The sequence below is a fragment of the Zalophus californianus genome, chromosome 1 (assembly GCF_009762305.2).
Source record: "Zalophus californianus isolate mZalCal1 chromosome 1, mZalCal1.pri.v2, whole genome shotgun sequence".
In the NCBI taxonomy this organism is placed as follows: domain Eukaryota; kingdom Metazoa; phylum Chordata; class Mammalia; order Carnivora; family Otariidae; genus Zalophus; species Zalophus californianus.
In genome coordinates this window covers 33,823,813-33,850,524 of record NC_045595.1, presented here as the reverse complement: position 1 = coordinate 33,850,524, position 26,712 = coordinate 33,823,813, and the positions used below count along the sequence as shown (strand labels likewise).

The window sequence follows — 26,712 nt, the reverse complement described above, 5'->3', positions numbered from 1 at the left end:
CTGGCTTCCACCCCTAACGTCCTGAGCCAGAGCTGCATTTTATGAAAATCTCCAGACAGATGATACATCCTGCTCCAGGTTATTGGAGAGGACCTGAGAAAAATCTTTTCCCTCTCTAGACTGTTAACAAGCTGACCAGAGGTGACAGAGGAGAGGAGTCTGGGTACCCAGGGAATATCCCTTTCTTGAGGGCACACCTCCGATGTCCCTTTTGTTTCTTTTCCAGCCACATCAGCAGTGATAGCTTCTTGTGTGACTGCCAGCTCAAGTGGCTGCCCGCATGGTTAGTGGGCAGGACGCTGCAGGCCTTGGTGACAGCCACCTGCGCCCACCCAGAAGCGCTAAAGGGCCGAAGCATCTTCTCTGTGCCGCCTGAGAGTTTCGTGTGTGGTAAGACTGTCTTTGTGATTATTTTTTTTTTCACGAAGGGTCAGGAGGCCAGGAGGAACCCCTCCTAATGGGAGTGACTCCCGTGATCAGAGTAAACCCCAATTCCTGCTTACCGGCCACTGGATGCAGTTGATTTCCCACTGAAACCACACATAGTATTTACTGTAGAGACGCCTCATTCTGTGGTTCTTGGAGGACGTGTATTTAATCAGAAGGGAGCCCATGTTGGTTTAGTTACAAATCACAATAATCAGTTACTGGAAGAAAGTTGTGTTGTCTCAAGACGGCTCCGGTGCCCACGTTAAGCTGTGAATTTACTCAGTATAGGAGGCTGGGGTTTTAATGTGTGTTTCTCTCCAGCCCCAAGAATGAAAGGTTAAACACAGGAAGAACAAGTCTCAGGAGAACTGTTACTGTAGTAAAAATACTTCCTTGTTGTTGACTTGCACTCTGGCTGTTTCTCCAAACCACTGAAATCTGCACTTGTAGCTTTACACTCTTTCTTCCTTCTGATTGTTGGAGCACGGGTCTCGCCATCTTTTTGACTGAGGGTGGTCGGAATCCCACGTTTGGCTGCGCAGAGCGTAGCGATGCTGCCCGGCTGGAGACTCTGTACCACGCTCAAGCAGAAATGCGCGGTCTCGTGCTCAGTAAGATGTGGTCAGAGAATGAGAGGACTTCTGAGTGGCTCCTGGTCTCTAAGCAGGAGCGAGGGTGGGATTCCCAGGCGTGACGGGAGCTCCGGAGCAGGTGTGAGTCCCTCCTGCCTTTTGTCCTCCCCAGTCCGCCCCGTGCCTTGGATGTGATGATCCTAACCAGGAGCTGCCCTAGCAGTGTGGGGACCCCCACGGTCCACTTCTCCACCCTACTTCTTGGGCAGAGCAGTAGCCAGTGTGCCTGCTGAAGTCTGAATACAGGTGCCCCCTGTATTCCGGGCCTCCGCCCACCACCGCTTCCAAAAGTAGGCTTGCCCTCCTTCGTGCCGATCCAGTCCAGCAAGCAGCCCTAAGAACACCCAGTGTGGTACAGCCCTCCAGAATGAGCTTTCCTTACTTTTTTTTAAGTTACTTTATTGTTATTTTTTTTAATTTTGAGAGCAAGCACGAGATGGGGGGAGGGGCAGAGGGAGAGGGAGAAGCAGAGTTCCCCCTGAGCAGGAAGCCTGACATGGGGCTCGATCCCAGGACCCCGGGATCATGACCCAAGCCAAAGGCAGATGCTTAACTGACTGAGCCGCCCAGGCGCCCCTGAGCTTTCCTTACCGATCAGTCTATGGGCACCTTTGTGCAGAACATGAAACTGCACCTAGCTCCCATTCCTGAGGACAAAGTGATTGTGTGATCCACTGCTCACCAGGGAGCTGGGCCTTGAATATTCAGCTGTTAATCAGCCTTCCTGAAATGGAGCTTTCTGCACCTTCCTCCCTTTTCCTGTCCCAGGGCATCATCTTCCTATCTGGATGAGCCAGGGTGGGATGTGGGCCCGGCTGTGCCCAGCCTCCGGCCTGTGGCCCTGCTGTGTTCTGGGCTGCAGCAGCCGTTTGCTCCACACTGTAGCTCAGGCTCGCCCCCCTAACAGTCACCAGCTATGAATGGGAATCATGGAAAACAACTGGCTGGAGATCAGAGTTTTAAGCTGTGTGGGAATCTTCCCCCTCCTTTTTGATAAAATGGAAAAAATAACCACTTCATACCCATGAGCATTGCCCGCAACAAAAAGTCAGATAGCAAGTGTTGGTGAGGATGGGGGGAGTCTGAACCCTCTTCCACTACAGGTGGGAACGTAAAATGGTGCAGCCCCTTTGGAACACAGTTTGGAAGTGTCTCTGACAATTAAACCTAGGATAACCCGCTTCTAGCTGTGTATCCAGGAGAAACAAAAATATATCTACATAAAACCTGGACACAAATGCTCGTGGCAGCGTTGTTCATAATAGCCTAAGAGTGGAAATAATCCAAATGCTCATCACTGGATGAATGGATAAATAAAATACGGTACAGCCATGCACTGGAGTAGTATTAGGCCATAAAAAGGAATCCTTCATATAATAGATGAACCTTGAAATATTTGAAGTGAAGGAAGCTGGTCACAAAAGACTGTACCCTCTATGATTCCATCCACATGACAAGTCCAGAAGGAGTGAATGTCATGTCCAGAATAGGTCCCCATTTAGGGACTGCTCCCGGGGTGGTAGAGAGGTTGGTGATTACTGGTGGTGGCTTAGGGTGGAGGGGGAAGGGATGATAGTTAAAAGGTAGAGAGTTTCTTTTTGAGGGCATGAGAGAATGTTTTTGTATTTACTGTGAAGATGGTTGTATCACGATACTGTAACAATCACCTGTGTCAAGTGTACCCATCGGTAGTCTTTAGAACACAGAGAAGTTGTATAACCCTCGCTCCCGTCTACTTGTAGAACCTTTTCATCACCCGTAAAAGACATTTTGTGTTCACAGCAGTCACACCCTATGCTCCCCTGTCCCCAGGCCCTGACAGCTACGACTCTACATTGTATCTCTATGATTTATCTGTTCTGGATCTTTCATATAAATGGAATCCTACAATATATGGCCTTTTGTGACTAGCTTTTTTAACAGCATAATTTTTTAGTATGTATCAGTACTTTTTTTTTGTTTGTTTGTTTTTGAGAGCAAGCAAGCCCAGAGTCCCGGGTGGGGAGGGGCAGAGGCAGAGGCAGAGGGAGAATCTTAAGCAGGCTCCACACCCAGCATGGAGCCCTACACAGGGCTCAATCTCATGACCCTGAGACCATGACCTGAGCCAAAATCAGGAGTTTTACTTCTTCTTTTCCAATCTTGATAGCTTTTATTTTTTTCTTGCCTGATTGCCCTGGGTTGAGCCTCCAGTGCAGTGTTGAGTAGAAGTGGTGAGGGCAGACGTCCTGGTCTTTCCTGACTTGGGGGAAAGCATTGTCTTTCACCATTAGATATGATGTTGTGGGTTTTTCATAGATGACCTTTATCTGGTTGAGGAATGCCCTTCTATTTCTAATTTTTTGAGTATTTTTATCATGAAAGGGTGTTGGATTTTGTCATATGTTTTTTGCCACATCTGTTGAGGTGATCACATGGGATTTTTTTTCCCCTTTATTGATATGCCGTATTACATTGATTTTTTGGATATTAAACCAAACTTGCATTCCTGGGATAAATCTAACTTGATCATGGTGTATAATCCTTTTTGTGGGATTTGGTTTACCAGTGTATTTGTTGAAGATTTTTGCATCTGTACTCATAAAGGTCTGTAGTTTAGTTTTTGTTTAATTTTGTTATCTGGGAATACTTGACTCATACAGTGGAGTTAGGAAATGTTTACTCCTCACCTATCTTTTTGGAAGGATATGTGAAGGATTAGTGGTAATTATTCTTTAATTTTGGATAAAATTTACTAGAGTAGTCCTTGGGGTCTGGCCTTTCTTTGTGGGACGTTTTAAAATTATTTATTCTGTTTCTCTACGTGTTACCATCTTTTCAGATTTTATTTCTTCTTGAGTCAGTGTTGGTAGTTTGTCTTTTTCAGAATCTGTGCATATATGAGGTTATCTCATTTGTTGGCATACAGACGATTCATAGTATTCCTGTTCTTTGCCATAAGGTTATAGTAGTAATGTACCCTCTTTTTTTTCCTAATTTTAGTGTTTGAAATCTTCTCCCCACCTCCCCACTCTACGAGTCTACAGATTCTTCAATTTTATTAGTATTTTCAAAGAAGTAACGTTTGTTTTCATTGATTTTTTTTTTTTTTCTCCCCCCTCTATTTTTCTTTTATTTATTTCTGCTCTGGTCATTATTTCCTTCTTCTTGGTTTGGGTATAGCTTGCTTTTCTGATTTCTTAAAGAATAAGATGAGGTTATTACTTTGAGATCTTCCTTAATGTAGGCAGTTACAGCTCTGAATCTCTTAGAAGCACTGTTTTAGGCTGCATTTAAGTTTTGGTATTTGTGTTTTCATTTTCATTCATCTCAAAATATTTTCTAATTTCTCTTACGATTTCTTCTCTGACTTACAGAAGAGCAGTGTAGTTTCTGCAAATTAGATTCCCAGTATTCCTTCTGATACTGATTTCTGGCTTCATTGCACTGTCAGCAAAGACACTCTGATTTCTGTCTTTTTTAAAATTTATTGAGATTTGTTTTTTAATCTAACATACAGTCTCTGTTGGAGAATATTCCACATGTACTTGAAAAATGTTTATTCTGCTGTTGTAGGGTGGAATGTTCTGTAGATATTGAATAGGTCTATTTGGTTTATAGTGTCATTCAAGTTTCCTGTTGCCTTACTGATCTTCTGCCTAATGGTTTTATCCAATCATTGAACGTGAAGTATTGAGTTCTACAAACTGTTGTTGCACTGTCCATTTCTTTCTTCAGTTTTGTCAGTTTCTGCTGCTTGTTTTGTGGAGCTCTGTTAGGTGCATATATGTTTGATGTTTAGGTCTTGGGGATGGATTGTTTTACATTTATAAAAAGTAACTCCTTCTCCCTAGTAACCATTTCTGTCCTAAAGTTTATTTTATCTGATATTAGTATAGACACTGTAACTCTCTTTTGGCAACTGTTTTCCTGTTTGTGACTTTGAATCCAAAGTGTATCTCTTACAACAAGAAAGCATAGGTTTTTATCCATTTTTATCCATTTTGGTAATCTTGTGTTTTGACTAGAGGGTTTAATTGATTTGTTTGATATAATTACTGGTAAGACAGAATTTGCTGCTTGCTATTTGTTTCCTATGTGTTTTATGTTTTTTGTTCCTGTGTTTCTTCATTACTGACTGGTTTTGTATTATATGTCTTCTAATATACCATTTTAATTCCCTTATTTATTTTACTATTTTTTGAGTTATTTTCTTAATGATTGATGTAGGAATTATAATTAACATCTTAAAACAATCTAGTTCAGATTAATAATGGAATTAACTTCAGTAGTATGCAAAATTTTGCTCCTACTAAGCTCCATTTGTGGAGCTCCTCCTTTTTGGTACTGTTGTCTTATAAATTCTATCTTTATTTATCATAAGCTTATCAACAGTTTTGTGATTATTGCTCTATGTAGATGCCTTTTAAGTCAGACAGGAAGAGTGTTATAAACAACAATATGTACTTGCATACTTACATATGTAGTTATTTTAACAGTGTTTTTTATTTGTGTGGATTTGAGTTACTACTGTGTCCTTTCATTTCAGCCTGAAGGATTCCCTTTAGTATTTCTTGTAGGGCAGGTCTGGTAGCAGTGAATTCTGTCAGGTTTTCTGTTTTTAGATCTGAGAGTGATTTAATTTCTCCTTCACCTTTGAAAGACGGTTTTGCTGGATACAGAATTCGTAGCTGACACTCTTTCAGTGCTTTGAATGTGTCTGCCTCCTCACCTCCGTGGTTTCCGATGAGGAATCAGCTAGCTGTTCATGCCACTGAGGATCCCTTCTGTGTGAAGGGTTGCAGCTCTCCTGTTCCTTTCAAGATTATTTGTCTCTGGCTTCTGACAGTTTGACTATTAAGTTTCTGGGTGGGGATCTTTGAGTTTATCCTTTTTGGATTTATTGAACTTCATGGATGGGTAGCTGCCTGTTTTTCATCAAATTTGGGAGCTTTGGGGCTATTACTTCTACAAATACTGTTTCTTTTCTTTCTTCTCCTTCTTGGACTCCCATTATTGGTATGTTGTTATGCTTGAGGCTGTCCCACAGGTCTCTGGGACTGTTCCTTAGCCTTCATGGCTTTTTGTTTCTTGGATTGGATAGTCTCAATTTCACCAGCTCTTCTGTCTGCTCAGTGGGACTATTGAGCCCCTCTAGTGAATTTTTCATTTCTGTTATTAGACTTTTAAACTCCCACATTTACATTTGGTTTACTTCTACAATTACTAGTTCTTTATTGGCATTCTTTGTTTGGTGGGAAAGTATTCAGATACTTTTCCTTTAATTTTCTTTGACATGATTTTCTTTAGTTCTTTGAATATATTTTATAAAGCCAATTTAAAGTTTTACGTCTAAAAGCTGGGCTTCCTCAAGAACAGTTTCCATTGACTGTTTTTTTCCCTGTTTCTTTGCATGTTTTGTAGTTTTTTATTGGAAACTGAGCCTTTACAATAATGTGGCAAGTCCAGAGATCAGATTCTCCCTCCATCTTGCCCCTGGTTTGTTGTTGTTCTGTGTATTATTACAATTTGTTGAGTGACTTTCCTGGACAAATATTGTAGTCTGTTCTATGCAGCAGTTGAAGTGCCTCCCTGGTTAGCTAATGACTGGACAGAGAACCCTTCAATCACCTCAGAAAGTCTCCCATCCTTTGCCCAGCATCTCTGTTGTGCTGAGGGTATGCGGCCACTTCCTGTTGGCACCGATCCGTAATCACAGGTGAGAAATGAGGCTCGTCTCAGGGCTTTCTCGGGCATGCATAGAGCCCTATGCGTGCACGTGGCCTTACCTTCTAGATCCTCAGGAACATGTTGGACCTTTTCATTCACCACTTTCTCTTCCTTTTTCGTTTCTGGGCCAGCCTCCTATTGGCTCCAGTGGATACTGCCTCACCGCTGGCTGCCACTTGTTTTTGTCCCATGTCCTAGGGCCAGGGCTCCCTTGCCGAGCCAACTGCATCAGCTCAAATAATGCCAGAGGATGGGGCTTTTGTGGAGGCTCCACAGCCATTCTGCGCCCCCCCTCAGTGGTCGCTTGGCTGCTGGGTTTTCAGGCTACCACAAAGCGAGGCAGAAAGGGATGGGACTTAAGCCAAGTTAAATGCCACAAAGCTCATTTTCCTTCCTGAGATTCAGGCGTTTTCTTGAGTTAACCCTCCATGCGTTGTTACAGCCTTTGCTTGGTACAGCTTTCCAGAATTCTGAAAAGGTTGATGAGAACCATTTTCGCTAGTGTTGCTGTGGCTTTAATGGAGGTGCAGATTTTTGGAGGCATCTGTCTCGCATTCTGGAAGTGCTTCTCACTCCCCTCCTCTTGGAGTGAAGTTGGTGGGTAAGGTCTGTGCAATCACAACGGACAGTTCCAGACTCCGTGTTAGTGCACTTTGTGTTGAGGTGAGCAAGTGAAGTGCACTGTAGTGGTCTCATGGAGACTGCTGAGACGTATGCCTTGGCACATGAGCACTGGTGGATGGGTTTGTCAAGGAGCGTGGTCCCAGAGGTGATCACTGCTCTGGGGTCTCCAGTCGGATAAGGCCAGATATCCACGGTGGGAGGCGCTTACGGGGTCTGGTGGAGCTGAGGGCGAGCAGAGGCCCTGAAAGGTGCGGCCCCCGTGTGGCTGGAGAGCCCGGGTGGGAGACTCTTCAGTTTGGCTCTCCTCTCCACAGATGACCTACCAAAGCCACAGATTATCACCCAGCCAGAGCCCACCGTGGCCATCGTGGGCAAGGACATCCGGTTCACATGCTCTGCCGCCAGCAGCAGCAGCTCCCCCATGACGTTTGCCTGGAAGAAGGACAACGAGGCCCTGGCCAACGCCGACATGGAGAACTTCGCCCACGTCCGTGCCCAGGACGGGAAGGTGATGGAGTACACCACCATCCTGCACCTGCGCCACGTCACGTTCGGACACGAGGGCCGCTATCAGTGCGTCATCACCAACCACTTCGGCTCCACCTACTCGCACAAGGCCAGGCTCGTTGTGAACGGTGAGGCAGCACGGTTTACTCTGGTGTGCGATCCCCCAAAGCCACACGTGGTTCTCCATGCCCTTGCAGGAAGGCTGCAGACCGGAGACACTGAGCCTCTTCAGGACATTACTGTGTCCCTAGTTGCCGGGGGGCCCCAGAGCAAGTTCTGTAGATGGAAGGGTTATTCTCAGTGATTTTCCTGTTTTTCCTGTTTCTGGTGACTTTTCTTTCTCTCTTCTCTCTTTCTCTTTTTCTTTCTTTCTCTCTTTTTCCTTCCTTTCCTTCCTTCCTTTCCTTTCCTTCCTTCCTTTCCTTCCTTTCTTTCTCTCTCTCTCCTTTCTTTTTCTTTCTATCTTTCTCTCTTTTCTTTCTTTCTCTCTCTTTCTTTCTTTTTAATGTTAAATGAAATGATGGGCCCAAGGCTTGTGCTTTTATCCATTTATTATTCTCCGCAAACTATGCTGTCCGGTGTCCAGATTCTGAGCATACCCTGATTGTGGGGGAAGCTCCTGCCCTCTGAACTTTAGAGCCTCTCAAGGTTGCTATTCTCAGGGCTGCTAACTGTCACAGTGAATTTAGAGCAGAATAAGGGAAGCCAACAGCCAGAGGAGTTAAGCACTCCAGCACCCTAACCTGGTTATTAAGCCTCCAGGTAGTAAGTGTTGGAACCACCGTGTCTTGGAGCCCTTAAAGACCACAGGAAAACACATTCTTTTACCCCACTTTGCCTGTTGTCTTGGCTTATTCTGAAGGAGGCCTTTGTATCAAAAGCTCCGTGAACTGTTAGACTTGCCACCAAAGTAACCCCAACGGGAATTGCAGTGGTGTCCTGGCATGTGCTCTCGCCGCTGAGCCAGGGAGTAGGGGCAGAAAAAAGCTAGCCTGCTGCCTACAGCTGGCCAGTGCCCAATGAGGGGGCCCCGAACCATCTCTCCGCCATGGCGTTCCCCAACAGGGAAGGGCATCCCGCTGCTCTAGGGCGAGGCACGTCCTCCTTCTCCGTCATTACGTCCTGTCCGGGCTGTTCTGGTGGTTAATGGAGGCAGGCAAGTGTCAGACCCCAGTATTTACGGGCTGTCCCCCTAGAGGAACTGCTTCATAAATGGTTTGCACGTGACGGGGTACTAGGCAGCCTCGGGGTGACAAAAGCGAGCCATGGGAGCAGGATGCTGGCAGTTTGGGGGAGCTGACTGCTCTCTCAGACGCTGGTGCAGAGGGTGGGGAGGGGACAGCCACCCGCCGAGCGGGGGGCTCTTTGCCAGAGGACGGTCCCGGCCCTTGCATCCAGCTCTTCCTCCCTGCGCGCCTGACGCCGTTTGTATTTTGCAGTGTTGCCGTCCTTCACCAAAATGCCCCATGACATTGCCATCCGGACCGGCACCACGGCCCGCCTCGAGTGTGCTGCCACCGGCCATCCTAACCCCCAGATCGCTTGGCAGAAGGACGGAGGCACGGACTTCCCCGCCGCTCGTGAGCGACGCATGCACGTCATGCCTGACGACGACGTGTTTTTCATCACGAACGTGAAGATCGAGGACATGGGGGTGTACAGCTGCACGGCCCAGAACTCGGCCGGCACCGTTTCCGCGAATGCCACCCTGACAGTCTTTGGTCCGAGCACTCGCACACTGAGTAGAGTCCGCGCGTGGGCCAAGGGGGCAGGGGTGCCACCCCTCCGGGCGGCAGGCCATGACTGAGTGTGCCAGGCTGCTTCTCTGTTTAAAACTTTCCAGAAAATGTTAGAAAGCAGTTCGACAAGTGGTTTTTTTTTTTTTTAAGTGAATTAAGGGGGTGTTTCTCATAGGGCTTTGGTATGGAACATTCTCAGACTGCCCTCGGGCTGGAGGGGTGTGTTTTGCTGAAGAATAGACACACAAGCCCGGCACAGGACAGGTGGGGGGGAGAGGGGCTTCTCTGTGGCCCAGTAGTTTTACCTTCTGGTCGCAGCCACCCCCCAGAATGGTTGTGATTTAGTCATCGTGTGAGGTCTGGAAAGCTCACCACTCTGCTACAGGATCTGTCTGGAAGGCAGGGCAGGCCCCCAGAATAACCGTCCGGTCTCCTCTGACTTCTTGCAGAAACCCCATCCTTGGTGGCACCCTTAGAGGACCGTGTGGTGTCCATGGGAGAAACAGTGGCACTCCAGTGCAAAGCAACCGGGAACCCGACGCCCCGCATCACCTGGTTAAAGGGGGGCCGCCCTCTGAGCCTCACTGAGCGGCACCACTTCACACCTGGCAACCAGTTGCTCATCGTCCAGAACGTGGTGGTGGAGGACGCGGGCCAGTACACGTGCGAGATCTCCAACACCCTGGGCACGGAGCGCGCCCACAGCCAGTTGAGCATCCGGCCCGCCCCCGGCTGCAGGAAGGACGGCAGCACTGTGGGCATCTTCACCATCGCCGTGGTGTGCAGCATTGTCCTGACGTCCCTGGTCTGGGTGTGCATCATCTACCAGACCCGGAAGAAGAGCGAGGAGTACAGTGTCACCAACACAGGTCAGCCTCTGCTGGCTGAGCTCAGCCCCCCGGGGCAGGAGGGAAGCACGGCGCTGTGTGGGGAGGAGGCAGGGTGCGGGGATGTGCCGGCGGGGTGCCCTGGGCCTGAGTGCAGTGGCTACGTGGTGGCTCGCTGCAGTGACCACCCGTATCGTGCTTCTGCTGGTTCTGGCTCCCTCACCATCCCGGCTCGCTCTCTCGTGGGCTCAGAGCTCCAGCTGCTGTATTTTTTACACCCAAGTGGAAAGTGGGGCTAAGCCGGGCCCTCCAGACCATCTCTGCACAGCCTGGGCAGCTGCTGTCAGGAGAGCCTCATGTCTGCGCCAGATAGGGAGCCCATGTTTTCACAGCTAATCACGAAGGATGGGGGACACCTGGTATCTTGACTGTCCTATCTCCTTGCAGATGAAACCATTGTGCCACCGGATGTTCCAAGCTACCTCTCGTCTCAGGGGACTCTTTCTGACCGGCAGGAAACTGTGATCAGGACAGAGGGTGGCCCTCAAGCCAATGGGCACATCGAGAGCAACGGTAAGGCTTCAAAGTCTGCTGTGACCCTGTCCTCACGAGCCTCTGCCCCTCCCTAGGGCAGGTGCATGGCCTTAATGCTGAGCACATCTGACCTCAAAGGCTGGCAGACTCAGGCCTTCTGTTGGGGTTTTTTTTGGCCCTATCCTACGCATGTTCTGCAAGGTTTTAAAAGTCCAACCCCTGGGAAGTTGCTATATTGGGCTCAGCATCTCCTGGTCAGGATAAGGTAGGACTGAAGAAGCTGTAAAGGCCATTACAGGCCCTGAAACCAATCCATTTGTTGAGTAGGGGATGGGCCCAGACCTGTTCTGTGGTCCAATCTCTGCTACTAGAAAGCTCTCCCAGGGTGAGTTACCTCTACAGGGGAGACTGAGTGCTTACAGGGGGCAAGTCCATCCTCACATGGACTGCTCACCGGCTTGGCCCCGGACACTGAAAGGCCTGCCTGTGGGGCAGCTTGTGTTAAAATGCTTCTTGCTGGTCAGCAGGCACCTACCATTGTAAAGAATAGTGTAAAAGGGACTGTTCTATTAAGTGCTACCTGTTCTCATCAAGCTCACCCTAACAAGCTAAGCCCATCATTTTACTGCAGGTGTTTGTCCAGCGGACACCAGCCTGTTCTCAGAAGTGGATGCTCATGGCTCTGCGTGCAGGCAGCCCAAGCTCTGCGTGGGCTGTAACAGGGAGCCCTGGAACGTGATGGAGAAAGCCCGGCGGAGGCCTGGGCCACAGAAGATGGGTAAGAGATGCTCTTGTCGGGAAAAGTCTTCCATTCTTGAAATCAAAATTCAGATAGACCCGTTCATTAAATAAAAGTGAGAGATGCATTATGGGTCTACAGGGATCTCAGAATTTGGTATTCGGTGTAGAAACAGGATGCTGTGGCCTGGCTCTCGTAATTCTGAAGTAGTAGGTCTCTTACATAAATCTGTGGTGTGGTGAGCCTGGGCTTGAACTTTCCAGGTTTACAAGCGATTCAGGTTGGGCCTTGCCCTTTACTTAAAGTACATTTTCACCAGGCCTATTTTTGAGGCTATATTTCTAATTATTCCGAAGACTCCTGACAACATGGTATGTCATGCAGTGGGATTTTATTTTTTCCTGTGATCAAAACAGTAGGATCATCTTCTCTCATGAAGCAATTCATCTGAACTGTTGAAACATGGAGGGCCCATCCTTCCTTAATGGCTTGGTATTTGCCCAATCCTCCTCCTGTGACCACACCCGGGGGAGAGGGGAGGTTTGAAAGAGTTGGTCTAAGCAGGGCTCAGGCCTCCCTGCTGGGGACTGCAGCTCCCTGTTCTGGGTGGGGATGCAGACCTCGGAGGCCGTGGCTCTAATCTGTCTCGGCTTGGTCCCGCAGAGTACGGTGGCTCAGTGGCATGTGGTGACTGCAGCACGGACACAGACGGTTACTGCAAGGAACAAGCTCTCTATCCGCCGCCTATGACCAGAGACCATACACAGCCAGGGACACTAAGCAGCCAGGAGCCCAGTCAGATGGACCGAGAACATTCTCTGCCTCATCTGACCAGTGGGACTGCTGACGGGTCCTGCACCGACTGCAGGGGGTCCCTCTACCCCAGTAACCACGACAGAATGCTGACATCCTTGAAGAAAAAGCCACTGGCACCTGCAGATGGGAAAGGTAGGCAGACGTTCACGGTCTCCCAGGGCAGCACCCGTTTGGGGGCGGGGGGCAGGTAAGCAGCCAGCCTGCAGGCTCTGACGCGCTCTCTCCCTTCTCACAGAGGCCTCTTCATGGACTTTAGCAAGGTTGTGTGAGCCAGACTCCATAGACCTCCAGCCTCCCTCGACATTAACTCCAGGCAGTCCTGAGCTCACCGAAGCCGCCATGGGCTTTCCTGAGGGCTCCAGTGAAGGCCAGCACTTGCTTCTTTCCAACGGACACCTCCCCCAGGCATGTGACTCCAGCCCTGAGGCCCCAGTGCCGACTGGACAGCCCCCCGGGAAGCGGGGCGTGCCCCTGCTCTTCGCACCGAAAATCTAGGCTTTGTCTACCTCAGCTCTTGTGCCCGTCTCTACAGGAAAGAGAGGTAGGAGAGGCTGTAAGGAAGCTTGAGTTCAAGCGTCACTGATGTGTACAGAGTTTTTAAACTTCCATGTGGAGTGTCCGTGGTTTAAAGGACTTGCAGCTGAAGCGCAGAACCGCAAGAGGCTATTGTGTACAAAAGCAGAAAAGTATTTGATACCCTTGTACATAAGAGTTTTCAGAGATTTCCTATATATTATATATCTTTTGCAGAGGCTATTTTAATCTTTAGTGCATGGTTAACAGAAAAAAAAAGTACAGTTTTGACAATATTATTTTTCATATCAGGTTGCTGTTTAATTTTGGAAGCGGGGTGGGGAAGAGTTCTGGTGCCTTAATGCATGGATGGAATTTGTAGAGGCTAAAAACCACATTTGCTCCCAGGAGTTTCTGGAGGTCGGGGGCGGGGCAGGCCTGGGGTTTGCCTTGCACTTCCCAGGACAACACCCCAGGATGTGGCCCAGCCTGGGCCTTCATGTGCATTGGAATCCACTTCCCGTCAGTAACGCTCCCGCAGCTTGCCTCCCCGCAGCGTCCTGAGATGTCCGCGTCACCCCGTACCTCTGCCCTATGGGACTTGCTCTTGTAAGTGTAAGTTCCTCACCAAGCAGAAGGGGGGTTGTCGATCCACCGCAAGCCTTTGTTCCAAACGATGAAGCACTGCCTTTCTTTTTTCTCTGAGAAAAGCAAACGTGGTGGTCACAAGTATCACCCGATTGTCCTTTGAGGCTTATTTTACTAAGGTAGAGGCTGCTGGTGTTGGTACCTGTGGATTTTTCAATAGTGATGTTTTAGTTCTGCCAATATAATTCACGTGACATTGATCATGGGGGAGAAAAAGGGTCGAGTCCTTACTTTTCAGGGCTAGCTTCTCTCTACTGAGGATCCGGAGCACGTCTGTCCATGTCCTTCCCTCACACAGACAGACCCGGGATGGGACCGTAACGAGTCGAAGCCCCCGACCTGGGTATATTTGCACTTTCGAGACCTGTAGCTAACCATCTTGTGAGTGCCAATGTGTATTTCAGGAAAAATTACATTGAAACAAACAAGGTCCTTAAAAAAATCTCAGAAAGTAAGTTCCTTTAGCCAAAAAGCTGAAGGTAGAGACTGACAAAACGGTTGTTAAAATTTTACTGTCCGGTGTCGTCATTGTTCTAAAAGGTAAGCACATTTAGAATTGTGTTCTCAACAGTCAACTGATTAATGTTACTTCCACAAAATATGTGAATTTGCTGCTTCTGAGAGGCAATGTGAAAGAGGAAGTATTACTTTTATGTACAAAGTTATTTATTTATAGAAATTTTGGTACAATGTACGTTGAAAAACATGTAAAATACTGAAGTGTCTAACAGCATTGAAGTGTCTTTAATAAAGGTTCATTTATAAATGTTGATGGTGTGGCTGGGGCCATTCTTCTACCCACTGTTTCACCCCCTTCCCTTCCAGAAACTCCCTTACAAATGCAGTTATTCTGCCTTTAATGATCTGTTTTCCCAAAATCATACACTTCTTTGCTCCAGGGAAGATACACCACCCCTAGATTCCTGAGATTTCTCTCTGAATTCTTCTAACACACACCTGGAGCTTATTAGTCAAGCTCTGAAATGGTGACCTCCCCATTTTATCCCGGCTCATTTCCAGGACTGCACAGCATACCTTCCCGACTAGGCACGAAGACGCCGTGCTCGGTCTCCCAGCTGGCCCAGGCCCCCCGTGGGCCCGCCGTGCCCTCCTGTCCCGGAGCCAGCCAGGCCCACCCAGGCCCTGGGCTGCAGCTGCTTGCTTTCTCGCACACACCACGTGAGCTGCTGGATGCTTCTAAAAGGCTACAATCGTGTTTTTAGGGGCAATCTGAGGGAAATTAAGAGTAGCAGCCTGGCTGCCCAGAAGACGGCCCTAAGCGCCACCACGGGGAGACACCCAGCTACGGGCCCCACCTTCCCTCGGAGTCTCCTTCCTTCCTGCTCCCCGTCCAGCCTCCCCATTGGAATCAGAAGCGTCTGTGGAAATGCGAGATCAGCGGCAGATCAAATGAAGGCTCTGAGCAGCCTGGACTCAGCATCACCTCATGGCTTTATTCAGGGCCCTGAGAAAGGGTTGAGAGTACCACTGTGGCCAGGGTTCCACATGAGCGTGCCAGCCATCCGACAGCAGGGAAGACACTGTTCTCACGGTCCCCGTCTTCACACACGAGCCCAGTGCGGGGGAGCACGCGGCTCCTCCCCCGGCGCCCCCTTTCTTGAGAGCCATGCCTGGGGCACCGTCCCCGATTCAGGGGCGCTCTCTGCCAAGTTCCAAGAGCAAGCTGCGGGTTTGCTCATAAGCACCAAGAAAGATGAAACCTCCTAGACTGATGGCTGCCATTCGAGGGAAGACACCTGCAAATAATCTAGGGAGGGAAAAAAGCAGGAGGAAAGATTTCTTTTAAATTGGTGTGTGTAAAAAAGGTTAAATTCCAACACCCACAGCTTGCTCAACTCAGCACACCATGCTCATTAAACCCCACACAGCACTTAGAGCGTGTGCTTTTTTCTCCCAGAATGGCACTAAATTACATTCCCAAGTAGACTTGTTGAAGTTTGGGCCCAGCTGTTTGTTGGCTAACGTGGCTAAATACCAAACAGCTTACTTGTGAGCCTCACAATTAAGTCCAGTAATTAGTCAAGAAAGACTAACTCTGTCCCCTCAACAGTTCTGCTGAAAACTTCCAGGCCGGTTTTGTCTTTGGGAGATGATGAAACGGACTCTGGTAAAGGAGTCCAAGGCCTGAATTCTGGGTTGCGCCGTGGCCCACCCTGGGAAGGGAAGGTAGGCTGTGGGTGGTGGAGAGTTTCCAACAGCCCTGCTGCTCCTCCCAGTGACTCGGCTGCCTTTTGTCCTTAGAGGCTCACAAATGTGATGCCAGAACAGGAAAGTGAATCTCCGTGCATTCCCTATTTGTCTCCTCCTCTGAGGAAGGACCAGAAAAGCCAACGGTCTGGGGATAGCACCTCCTCGAAGGTTCAGTCCCCATGCACCACACAAGGCCAGAGGAGCAATTTTGGAAGAACCAAAGGCAAAGTAAAAGAACTTACTGGGGATGCAAATTGGGAGGTTCACTCTTCAAAAACCATCCTGTGGCTGCGCACAGGTATGTGTTCAGAGATGTTCCTCACAACACTGCAGGTACCAGAGCGACTGCAGAGAGCCCCCCTCTGAGGCAGCCCACAGGAACCGACACTGATTCTGCACAGTGGGTTCTGACAAAAGTCGCAAGGCTGTACGTGCGACCACGGCAAGGATGTGCGCATGTATTCCAAGGTCTCAACTTTCTCTGGAGGGCACAACGACAATAGTCCCTACCTGTCTTTCTAGAATAAGTGAGCCTTTTTACCAGGAGTATTACTTTTGTAAAGCAGTAAAAATCAGAACTAGGGGGCCTAGTAGTGAGGACACTTCGGATCAGGTCTAGGGAAAAAAAGTGAAAATGGTCATGTTATGTGAAAAGGACATAACCTCTAAGAGGAAAAACATCCACAGTAAGGTAAATAGGTAAATAGGGATGAGCCAAGGAAGTGGACAGATGAGACCACCCCCCGACACACACCAGTTTCTGTACGCCTGCCGGGATAGCTCACCTGACCTCCCCTCTGAGTATCATACTCGGCACTTATGAGGAAAACGGACTTAGCCTTAGGCGGCCCTTCAGTTAGGGAAGGATTTAAATCATTAAAATACTACAGATGAGAACCTCTTGTTCTTGTCTAGAAGTAACCATGAAAACTATAGGAGGAAAAAGTTGTTCAGCTCAGCATCATGCACAGTTTTTGCATGAGGTGGTTGGTGGGGACAGAAACCAAGTCCCCCGGGACCTTCTGGCCTGAAACACAGATGCCTCCTCTTGGCCCTCCCTGCACAGGGAAGGGTGCTGGGAGGGAGGTCAGCAGAAGACCACCTCTGCCACGAAAGCCTCCCCCCCGCCCCGACCCTCACGAGCTGACTTATTTCTGAAACCCATGTCTTGGTTCAGCTTTTGCTGCTAACGAACTCAGCTGCTCCTGGCAAGAGACAGATGGAAGCAGTTTCTGGTTTCACTAGATGACAATTGAATCTATTAACATAATTACAGCCTTAAAGCAGAGTCCTTTGTACAGTGGGCGCCCCAGCGAACGAGGAGGCAAAGACTCGAGCAGAGTGGGGCTGTGTTCTCGGGACCACGGATCACACGAGGCAACAGACGAACAAACAGTGCACAGGGCACGGTGGGGGTGCGCGGGGTGGCTGCGGTCATTCCATGAAGGGCACAGTCAAGAAACACGAAAAGCCAGTTAAGGAACAGGACAAGGGAGAAGGCGCAATGCCGGACAAACAGGCTTCCCCATCTGCTTTCTGGCTGTTGGACTGACTGACTGGGTGGTATTTTTATTTGGGAGAAACCAGTCGGCCTGAGAGCATATATTCCGAGTAGGTGCCAGAACAATGTCCTCCCCTTTGAGAACCAACATGGAGACCACAGCGTCCCCACTTGTCCCTGAGAGGCCAGCACTCTTTCCCTGCAGGGTGGGGAAGCTGCACCTGCGAGGCCACAGGAACACCAGAAACCCGCAAGGGTGCTTTGAGGTGGCGGAAGGCCAGCAGGGGCCGTGTGGGAAGCAGACAGGAGGCAGGCTGGGATACCCAGAAATGGTTTTACAACAGCGGCCCACATTAGCGGGGATTTTTGTTTTGTTTTGTTTGCCTTGAGTTACAATTCTGTTGTCAAATTATTTGATGCCTTTTATCCTATTAGTAGGAAGCTAGTAAAAACTAGCATTTCTTCAATGACCAGCATGGCTGCTTGGACTACCCTGCTAAGGACCACACTATGTAAGCAGAATTCCCAATTACCTTTTCAGGGCCAGTGCGGGGACAGAGGGGCCCTGGGCATGTTCACGGAGCCCGTCCTCTGCCTCTAATTCTGGCGCTGCCCAGTTACGTAACACGGAGCACACGACACAGCTGGGCTAGGGAGGGTCTGGGTTCCATCATCTCCTCATGGGAATTCCTTCTCCACAAGCTCCCAGGGGCCAGGGTTCTGCCCATCCTGCCGTACCCGCATCTGGCCACTGTCTCAAGAAAGGCCGATGCACTGCAGCCCCATACCGACCCCACAGAGCTAAGTCAGGAGTGGAGGTCTGGCCGTGAGTTGCCATAAAACCTAATAGGAGCCAGAATGAAACAAAGAGGGCCGTGAAATTCAGCATTTTGACTTTAGGATCTAAAAAAGCTACACACAACATCTCTGTGTGGCCCCAAACTACCCGAAACACTGAGAATCTTCTACCTGCTACTTAGAAGTGACTTTAGAGCCTCTTTCTTCTCTCACACCATTTCACTGTTCAATGTGAAATTCGTGTCAAAATCAGCGTGTCTAAGGTACGAGCAACCTGATTCGTACTAATGCTGTGTTGGCTGTAAGTGGCCGATGGTGGCACATGGGCCCCCACTCTGCCGCTCCCCTGCTCATGCTCAAACACCCCGTCCTGTTACACCTGCTTCTTGTCTCAAATCCTTAAGGCTGTCATCAACCGCCATCAGTCCATCAGAGCTGGCCCATTCAACAAAACCACCCAATACGACCTACTTTTCAAACTACCGGCTGGATATTCTGGAGAGAGGATGGGGCCATTTCTTGCAAAAACCTCACCTACGTCCTAAAGGATATGCCTCATGTTCCCCAACTACCAACTGGCCGAAAGAAAGACCTGTCAAATGCACACAACCCTATGATCAAATCATCCCCACAGCACTGGGAAGAGGAGGTGGTACTGGCCGAGCGCTGCTGTCCCCAGCTGCCACGCCCTGCCACGACGCTGCCGCCTGGCCCTCCAGGAGGTGGCTGCGGCTCTGCTCTCTCAGGAGAATCCCTGGTAGGTCATTCCAAAGAGCACACTGTCATGTCACGTACCCATACAGACCCCAACACGGCGATGGCACAGATGGTAAAAGCAACATGAAAGCACATTTGGCAAAGGAAGCATTTTAGGACACGGTGCTCGAAGTCTGGACGCTGAGCACAGCACGAAGCGGGTTTCAAGCGAGGTGCGGTGAAAGTAACTGTTATTGATCACAGTAAGTCTCCCCAGTGACCAATGCTTTCTCCTAAATGTCACCCTCGCTCACCTGCATTCCTGCATTCCATAACTGCAATCCTGTTTGCTCAGAGCTGCAACCCGGAACCTGGGGCGGGGTGGGGCGGGGAGCAGGCACATGGATGTCCTCTAACATCCAGACAGACAAGACTGGCGATCATGTGGCTAGACACTGCGTCAACATGACTGTGCACTAGCATCTCACACAGGCAACGTCAAATATGTTTTGTGCAAATGTAAATAAAGAGACCCAACCAGGATGATCAGAAGGAAGGAAAGGGGTTCATCCTGTTCAGGCTAAAGGAAGAAGAGCCTGTGAAGAGGCAGCAAGACGGTTTCACCTTCCTTCTTATGCTTACCCTGACAGCCCGTGTGTCCGCCAGACCCCGTGCAGTGCAGACAGCACATTCCCACTAGCGGTGCTGGAACCAGCCTGTGCAACAGGACAACAAAGCCATTATCTTATGAAATTCCCCAACTGATCCTCAGATGCACGGCTCCTGACCACCCTCTTCTAGGACAGTCTGAAACAGGGTGGGGAGCTTCTCGAGAATCAGGGCCCCTGGATCACACAAGACCTGAAGCCCTTCCATTCCCACCCACAGGTAAGCCCTGACTGACAGGAAGCTGCTTTCCTAGGTTCTCACATCATCAAACTGGACTCAGAGCTCACCTAGATAATTCGCCAGCTGCTGTTTAATGGGAGAAAGACCAAAAGCAATAGTAACTGCTCAGAGAAGAATGGGGAATAATCAGTCTATATGGTCCAATTATGAACTTACCTGAATAGCTAATAAACACATTTAATAAAGAGTATGATGTTCCATTTGAGACAGGACCAGTTCTCTCGGGTTTGGCCTTGTCCACCTACATAACAGAATCCCACGCTCACTGTTCCACTTTTCCCAGGGGTAGGACTTTTTCTTTTCCATGGTTGTGCTCCAGATGTGTTATGCACAGGGCATGCCATGAAATCTTGGTCTAGCTTTTTTTGTAACAATTTTTCTTTTTAATGAAAAATGTCCTTAATTTTGACAACTGTCCTGATTCATCCAGTTAAGGCCAAACACGGTCTGAGTTCAGAGCCTCTAGCTTACCTGCCGCAAAGCAGGAAGAAAGCCAGTCAACTCTCCGAGCCTCATGTCTGTCGCCCATGAAAACAGAGCTACCCAGAAGGTGGCATTACGGCCGAGGCCCCCCAGCGGCCCCACCTGCTCATACGATGCCGGCAAGGATGCCTTCGGGAAGGTAAGGTGCTGCAAGCCCTGCTCACCGTGATGGCGGTGGACACCACCTCAGCCGCAGCCATGCCAGGCACCGTGCGGCAGGCCGCTCAGGCCGCCACGACAGGGTCACGCGACTTTGATTCCCTTGACATACAGATGAGCCCCAGGGCTACCACGTACAAGCATCTGCTGTGTCTACATTATGTTGTTTGACGCTTACCTTTGCCAACATGATTCTTGTTTTCGCCACATCCAGAGGTGTGGTGACCGCAGCTGCAAATCCACCTGCACATATAAAAGTACCCAACACATAAAGGAGGTGCTGCTTTACTGTAGTATACAGTCTGCTACAACTTTCATTTTCTCATTCCTCCTAACTCTACCGAGATCACTCCCTTATCATTACATCCCCCACACTGATTCAAGAGGAGGAGGCACATGTGCAAAATCTGCATGCTCCGTGGCTTTTGTAGTGATAGTGAGCCGCACATAAGAGAGATGACAGGATAATGCTTTATACACTCAAGTGGGGGGGGAACAAGGCCCCATAATTTATCTTGCTCTTTTGTGGAGAACAACCCTATGTGTGTACGTGGTTGTGGTCTATGTTCAGACCCCCACTGTCAGTATGAGAGGCTCGCTGCTCCCGGTGCTTCTCAGGGGCCCATGCCTTCCACAGACCACTGTTCTTTACTCTGACTCCAAAATGCTTCTATTTTTTCTGGTCTGAGACAAAATGGGCAAACAGAAATACGCACAGTGCTGTAGGGACTTTCGGTCTTAATGGCTACATTATTTGAGTTAAAAGGATAAAGCTCTCTGTATTTGCAGGCTTCAAATAACAGGCCAGGCCGAATAACTACATTTCTAGGCCGCCCTCTGCATCCTGATTCAAGAGGCAATCTTCCCACAGCTTCCTTCCCACCTTCTCTTCCACGGAATACCATGACTGCCAAACTGATATTTAAAAAATCCACACATTGGGGCGCCTGCGTGGCCCAGTTAAGCATCTGCCTTCAGCTCGGGTCATGATCCCAGGGTTCTGGGATCGAGCCCCCCGCATCGGGGCTCCCTGCTCAGCAGAGAGCCTGCTTCTCCCTCTCCCTCTCCCTCTGCCTACTTGTGCTGTCAAATTAAAAAAAAAAAAAAAAATCTAAAAAATCCACACATTTTAATATCCATATCTACAGACAGGGGAATTGGAGGACCTTTTTTTTTTTTTTTTTTACAGAAACCGCAGTATATGGTGTCAATATTTTATTTAGTGTGATACAAAGAAATTTTTTAAACCCCAAGAGGCCCTAAGGAGACAGAAATAATAAACCCAGAAGGGCTTTCTCAAGACTCAGCTTCCATGAGCTAGGCTGCACAGTTTCATAGGGGCTGAACACAACACACGTATGAAGGATGCTCCAGAAACAACACATCGCCCTCTGAAGTTCGTGATGTGTGAAGGTCATCTGATCTCCGCCAACTATCTTTCTAAACATGTTGCTGAAATCTTCACACCGAACTTGGTAGCATGTATTAGGACACTGACTTTTTGAAAGATGTACCCATTTATGCTTTTATGTCCCATTTTTGGTTACTCACAAAGGACACACCCCCCCTTAGGGCTATAGATGATTACTTGAATATTGGAGTCCCCTTTCATTTTCGCCACTTTTGTGCTACAAACATGTGAAACATTTCCCTCCAGATTCAAAAGCTGCCTGAAATTCAGGTACTTACTCAACTTCAGGCAATGAACCTGTACTATCCCAAACTCCCCACCCCAAATCTGATAGTATTTGGCTTTGTGTCCCTCACTGGCTGCAAGGGTTTGCCGGGCCCAGCCTGGAAGAACTCTGAAAGAGTCCAAAAGACCAAGCCTTAAATCCCGTACTTAAATACAGTACTTATTCTCTAGGTAAAGTACCCTAGGAGACAGGTACTTCTGTAACTGCTACCTCATGCTACCAGTGGGAAAACTGAGGCTCAGTGAGGTTATAGAACTCACAGAAGGTTTTAGTGCAGAGCTGAGACGTGAACTTTCCTGACTCTAGAACGTGAGCTCATGGCCACGGAAGGGGCTAGGGGCCTCAGTTTCTTCATCTGTAAAAAGCAGCTAAGAGTATGACACAGGCACTAAATGAGTCTTGTGCCAAGTGTCTAAGGTAGTGCCTGGCTCTTTCCTGCAAGGGCAGAGATAATGTGTGATTTTCCTTCCTGGCTCTAGCCCAGTGCACACAGCAGGCACTCAAAAATGCTTGCCAGGTGCCTGGGACAGGTGTCTGTAGTTTTACAAACCCAAGGTTTCAACTCGTCCTCTAAAGGAGCAGAGGAAGGGGAAGCTAGGAGTGAACATTTGGGCCTACTCCGTACCTGGTGCAGTGGGACTGTGCTAGGTACCGTCAGTACGTATCATAGCTTGTGTGTGTGGGGATTATTGTTCTGTTTACAACTTGCTCAGGGTCACACAGTATGGAGTTGGGACTCAAAGTTACGTGCATTTTAACTCCAAAAGTAGTGCTCATTGACCACATGGTGACTGGTAGGTGATAAGACATTAAAATGTGTCTGTTAAAACTCAGAAGTGCATACACCATTATCCTATCTGAAAATGTTCACAAACTGGGGCACCTGGGTGGCGCAGTCGGTTGAGCTTCTACCTTGGGCTCAGGTCATGATCTCAGCGTCCTGGGATGGAGCAGGGAGCCTACTTCTGCCTCCCTCTGCCCCTTCCCCACCACCACCACTTCTCTATCTCAAATGAATAAAAATCTTAAAAAAAAAAAAAAGAAAGAAAGAAAATGCGCGCAAACTTTCCTAAACCAATTTCAAAGACTTACAAGTTGGCAAAGACATCACCTGTGCCTTGTCTGACTACTCAGGCTTTTACCTACACTTTTGAAAATGTGTGTCTTCTTGTAAACGTGGGTACTGCGCATCCAACGTGTCTTGGTCATTAGCAAAAGCGCACCTCTCCCTTACTGTGGCTGCCTGCCACTATACTCTTAAGACACTGCTGTTTCATACGAGTAATATGAAGAAAAGTCAAAGACAAAAACAAGTATGCTTAAATAGGCCCTAATTTTACTATGATGGTAGCTGCATTTTATAAAGGTTATCACTAAATCAATTTTAATGTCTTCAAATATCAAGGACTGCCTTAATACACAGTCCTCACAACATTTTCTATGAGGCCGCAAAGAAGGGCCTGTGAAGATCACGTAATAGAGTAACGGGTTACAGTGGGGAGAGGGGCCAGGGACCTGTGCTTTTGGTTAAAATGCAGTGCTTTTCTGCATTTTACTTAAGGGAACTGTAAACTGCTGGTAATAAATCCGAGGAACATGCTAACGTATTAGACAGGAAATAATTATTCGGTGCAGCAAGTGTAGGCTGCCTGCGTGCTCGCCTCACACATGAAACAATTTTCTACGGGCTCCACAGAGTGAGGCTCTACGGGAATGTTCAGCTAACTGCTTTCAGAGACCAGGTTCAAGGGAAACTGGGTGTTTACAATGAAATGACATCTCATGGGTCCTTAGGGAACAAATGCAGGTTCTTTACCACCCCAGACAAGGGGGCCCCCTTCCTCCAACAAGTCTGGAGCGGTCCCAGTCCCCTCCCAGCAGTGGCTGTGCAGGTGGCGGGGTCAGCAGTGGGCAGGGCCGCCACGCATTTCCCCTGCCTCCGGCCCGCGCCCCATCTCCAGAGGCGCCGCGGAGCAAGAGGAGCGTCTCCATGCGCCTCCCGTGCGTCATCTCCCAACAAGCGCACAGACACACACGGCCTCAACAACAACAAACGTGGGTTTGTGTGTGTTTCAAGGTTGTACCAGGCCTTCCCAATTTGTTACCCAGTTAATTCCTTCACCCTATTCTGGAATTTCTTTTTTCTTTCCTTTTTTATTTTTTAAAGACTTATTCAATTTTTGAGTGTGAGAGAGTGTGCGAGCAAGCGTGTGCAAGAGCAGGGGGAGGGGCAGAAGGAGAGAATCTTTAAGCAGACTCCCCACTGAGCACGGAGCCCAATGAGGGGCTCCATGTGGGGCTCGAGCTCGTGACTCATGAGATCATGACCTGAGTCGCAACCAAGAGTTGGATGCTTAACAGACCAAGCCATCCAGGCGCCCCATATTCTGGAATTTCAAGCCATGGGAATATTTCTTTCTCCGTCCCTCCCACTCTGTCTTTCAGTCCTGCTCCTTCTCTCTTAGAAAATGTAAGTAGATGTTAATTACGAGAAACTGACCAAAGAACACCAGAATATTCTGCACATATCAATATAGTAGCAAATATCATAATTACTTAGGGTGAATTATGGTTTTATGTTTAAAAATTAACTTGCAGTGACGAACTTGGCAAAGTTGTTTTTTCTTTTTTTCCCCCCTCGTTTAACCCCTGACCAGAACCCAAGGGAATTTCTGAGCATGACAAGCCATCAACACCTCCAATCTCAGGGGACATTTTTGGATATTTGTGCCAAGTAGTTTATAAAACAAGCATGGGCACAGAAGAGTGCCAAAGATAGCACAGAGAATGGTTCATCCATAATGATTTAACCATTTTAAAACCAGAAAAGTGCACAAGGATGAACAATCTGATTTCTGATATGTGGGCAAGTCTTATCACTGCTTCTGTGGCCAAGTGAGGCTGGAGAGTCCGGGCGTGTGGTGTGGGGGCGGGCACGACAGGCCTGTGAGGGGCGGTGGGGGACAGCGAGTAAGGAGGAGTGGCTGTGTGGAAGGCCCAGCAGCACCACAGATTCCCACCGGCTATCACTTTTTCACAAGTTGGAATATTCTTCAATGATGTTTTAAAGGTTTTAAAATAGTTTTAAATGGTTTTCAAATAGTAACTGAGCAGTGGATGGCTGATGGAAAGTTTCTCTTTCCCCACTTCTAATCTAAGTGCTTATTACAAAGCATTACTCGGAAAAAGACACTGTAGCCAATGCACATTTCCTTCATAGAAACAGTGCTTGTAAGTAAATCTGTGAATCAGCTACCCTTCAGCCACGGGACCAGAGAATAAACACTTCTTGCTTCATCCCATGGAAGTTTTATGGTATTGGTGAATTTACAAAGTGCCCTTCCTTATCCAGGGTGACTAAATTTCCATAATGCTCACTTTGTCCCCTGGAGGGAGTAAAAAAAAAAAAAAAAAAAAAAGCACACGCTTCTCTTAAGGACTGGGGGAGTAAAGATTCTTGACCTCTGGAAAGTGATTCAAGACCACCTACTCATTTAACACAGCTAATGACCATGTGTCAGGTGGAAATAATTACCCGTCATAATCAATCTGAGCCTGCTTCGTGTCTAGAGGCAAGATTCTTATTTTTGATTATCAATTCTACAAGTTGAATGGATCCAATTATTAATAAAGATTCCTATAAAATACATGGTTTGTTTTCCTAATCACCACAACAAAAAACCCAATCCAACAACCATGAAACAAATTGGAAAAGAATTATTTTCTAATAAAGCTGATATCCCAAAACTACCTATTTACTGGCTACACAGCAAAAAAAAAAAAAAAAAAAAATTAGCAGTTTACAGTTTCTGGCAAATTTCCATTTCAACTTATTTCAACCGTAATTTTAACTTATCTTTATTTGCAACAGCAAAATGCACTTCTCTCTTTGATTGCTAAAACTTCACTTATTTAATTTTTTAAAGCACCTGAGTGCTTATGACAACCTCACTGGAAAATGCACAGTTTGGTGATGGATAACACAGTATTGCATACTGTCATTTCACTTTTGGCTTAATGTCTAGAAAATGCCCAGATGCTTCGATCTCCATATTTTCTCCCCAGACCCGTTTAGCCTTCAGTAAGTTTGCCGAGCAGCCTTGGCTCTCCTGACAGCAGTTAATCTGTGGCACTGTCAAACGTGTCACACGAACCGTGAATCATTGCCTTCTGCAGAAATCACCGAAAGCCCCAAAGCCCTGCTGAAGGCAGACAGCTGCACAGTGAGCCCCGCACCCATGTCAAGTCTCTTCCCACAGAGGACTTTATAAATCATCTTTAAGATAATCCAAGGGCCTGAGTGAAGGCTTTAATAAAGATAAAAAGAAAAAGAAAAATTTGTCAAAAACAAATTGGTTGTCTTTCAAGCAGACACCTTTTAAGCATTTTTTTTCCCAAGACACTCTCTTTTCTCAAACAACTAGTGGAACTCTCTTCATCTAAACAATCTGGAATTTCTAAAGAATGTTGTTTTTGCATAGTTAATATTTTCACATTTTTCTCCCCCCTCTGGTCTTTCCCAGTATAATATAATCCTTTGC

The 26,712-nt window shown here is 47.9% G+C and overlaps 2 protein-coding genes across 11 annotated transcripts in view; one reads left to right on the top strand and one right to left on the bottom strand.

Moving 5' to 3' along the window:
- The window catches only part of LRIG1 (leucine rich repeats and immunoglobulin like domains 1), a 128,952-nt gene extending 114,467 nt beyond the window's left edge, over positions 1 to 14,485 (top strand). For all 7 annotated transcript variants that reach the window (XM_027586778.1, XM_027586777.1, XM_027586776.2 and 4 more), the window contains 8 exons: positions 227 to 390; positions 7,709 to 8,029; positions 9,341 to 9,622; positions 10,090 to 10,509; positions 10,915 to 11,040; positions 11,633 to 11,779; positions 12,404 to 12,688; positions 12,792 to 14,485. In XM_027586778.1, coding sequence (XP_027442579.1) covers positions 227 to 390; positions 7,709 to 8,029; positions 9,341 to 9,622; positions 10,090 to 10,509; positions 10,915 to 11,040; positions 11,633 to 11,779; positions 12,404 to 12,688; positions 12,792 to 13,051 — 2,005 coding nt within the window. In that variant the 3' untranslated portion in view covers positions 13,052 to 14,485. The remainder of the gene's footprint in view (positions 1 to 226; positions 391 to 7,708; positions 8,030 to 9,340; positions 9,623 to 10,089; positions 10,510 to 10,914; positions 11,041 to 11,632; positions 11,780 to 12,403; positions 12,689 to 12,791) is intronic.
- Positions 14,486 to 14,636: 151 nt separating this feature from the next.
- SLC25A26 (solute carrier family 25 member 26) overlaps positions 14,637 to 26,712 on the bottom strand; it is a 133,637-nt gene continuing 121,561 nt past the window's right edge. For all 4 annotated transcript variants that reach the window (XM_027586781.2, XM_027586782.2, XM_027586783.2 and 1 more), the window contains 3 exons: positions 20,653 to 20,717; positions 19,566 to 19,639; positions 14,637 to 15,485 (listed from right to left, as the gene is read on the bottom strand). In XM_027586781.2, coding sequence (XP_027442582.1) covers positions 15,368 to 15,485; positions 19,566 to 19,639; positions 20,653 to 20,717 — 257 coding nt within the window. In that variant the 3' untranslated portion in view covers positions 14,637 to 15,367. The remainder of the gene's footprint in view (positions 15,486 to 19,565; positions 19,640 to 20,652; positions 20,718 to 26,712) is intronic.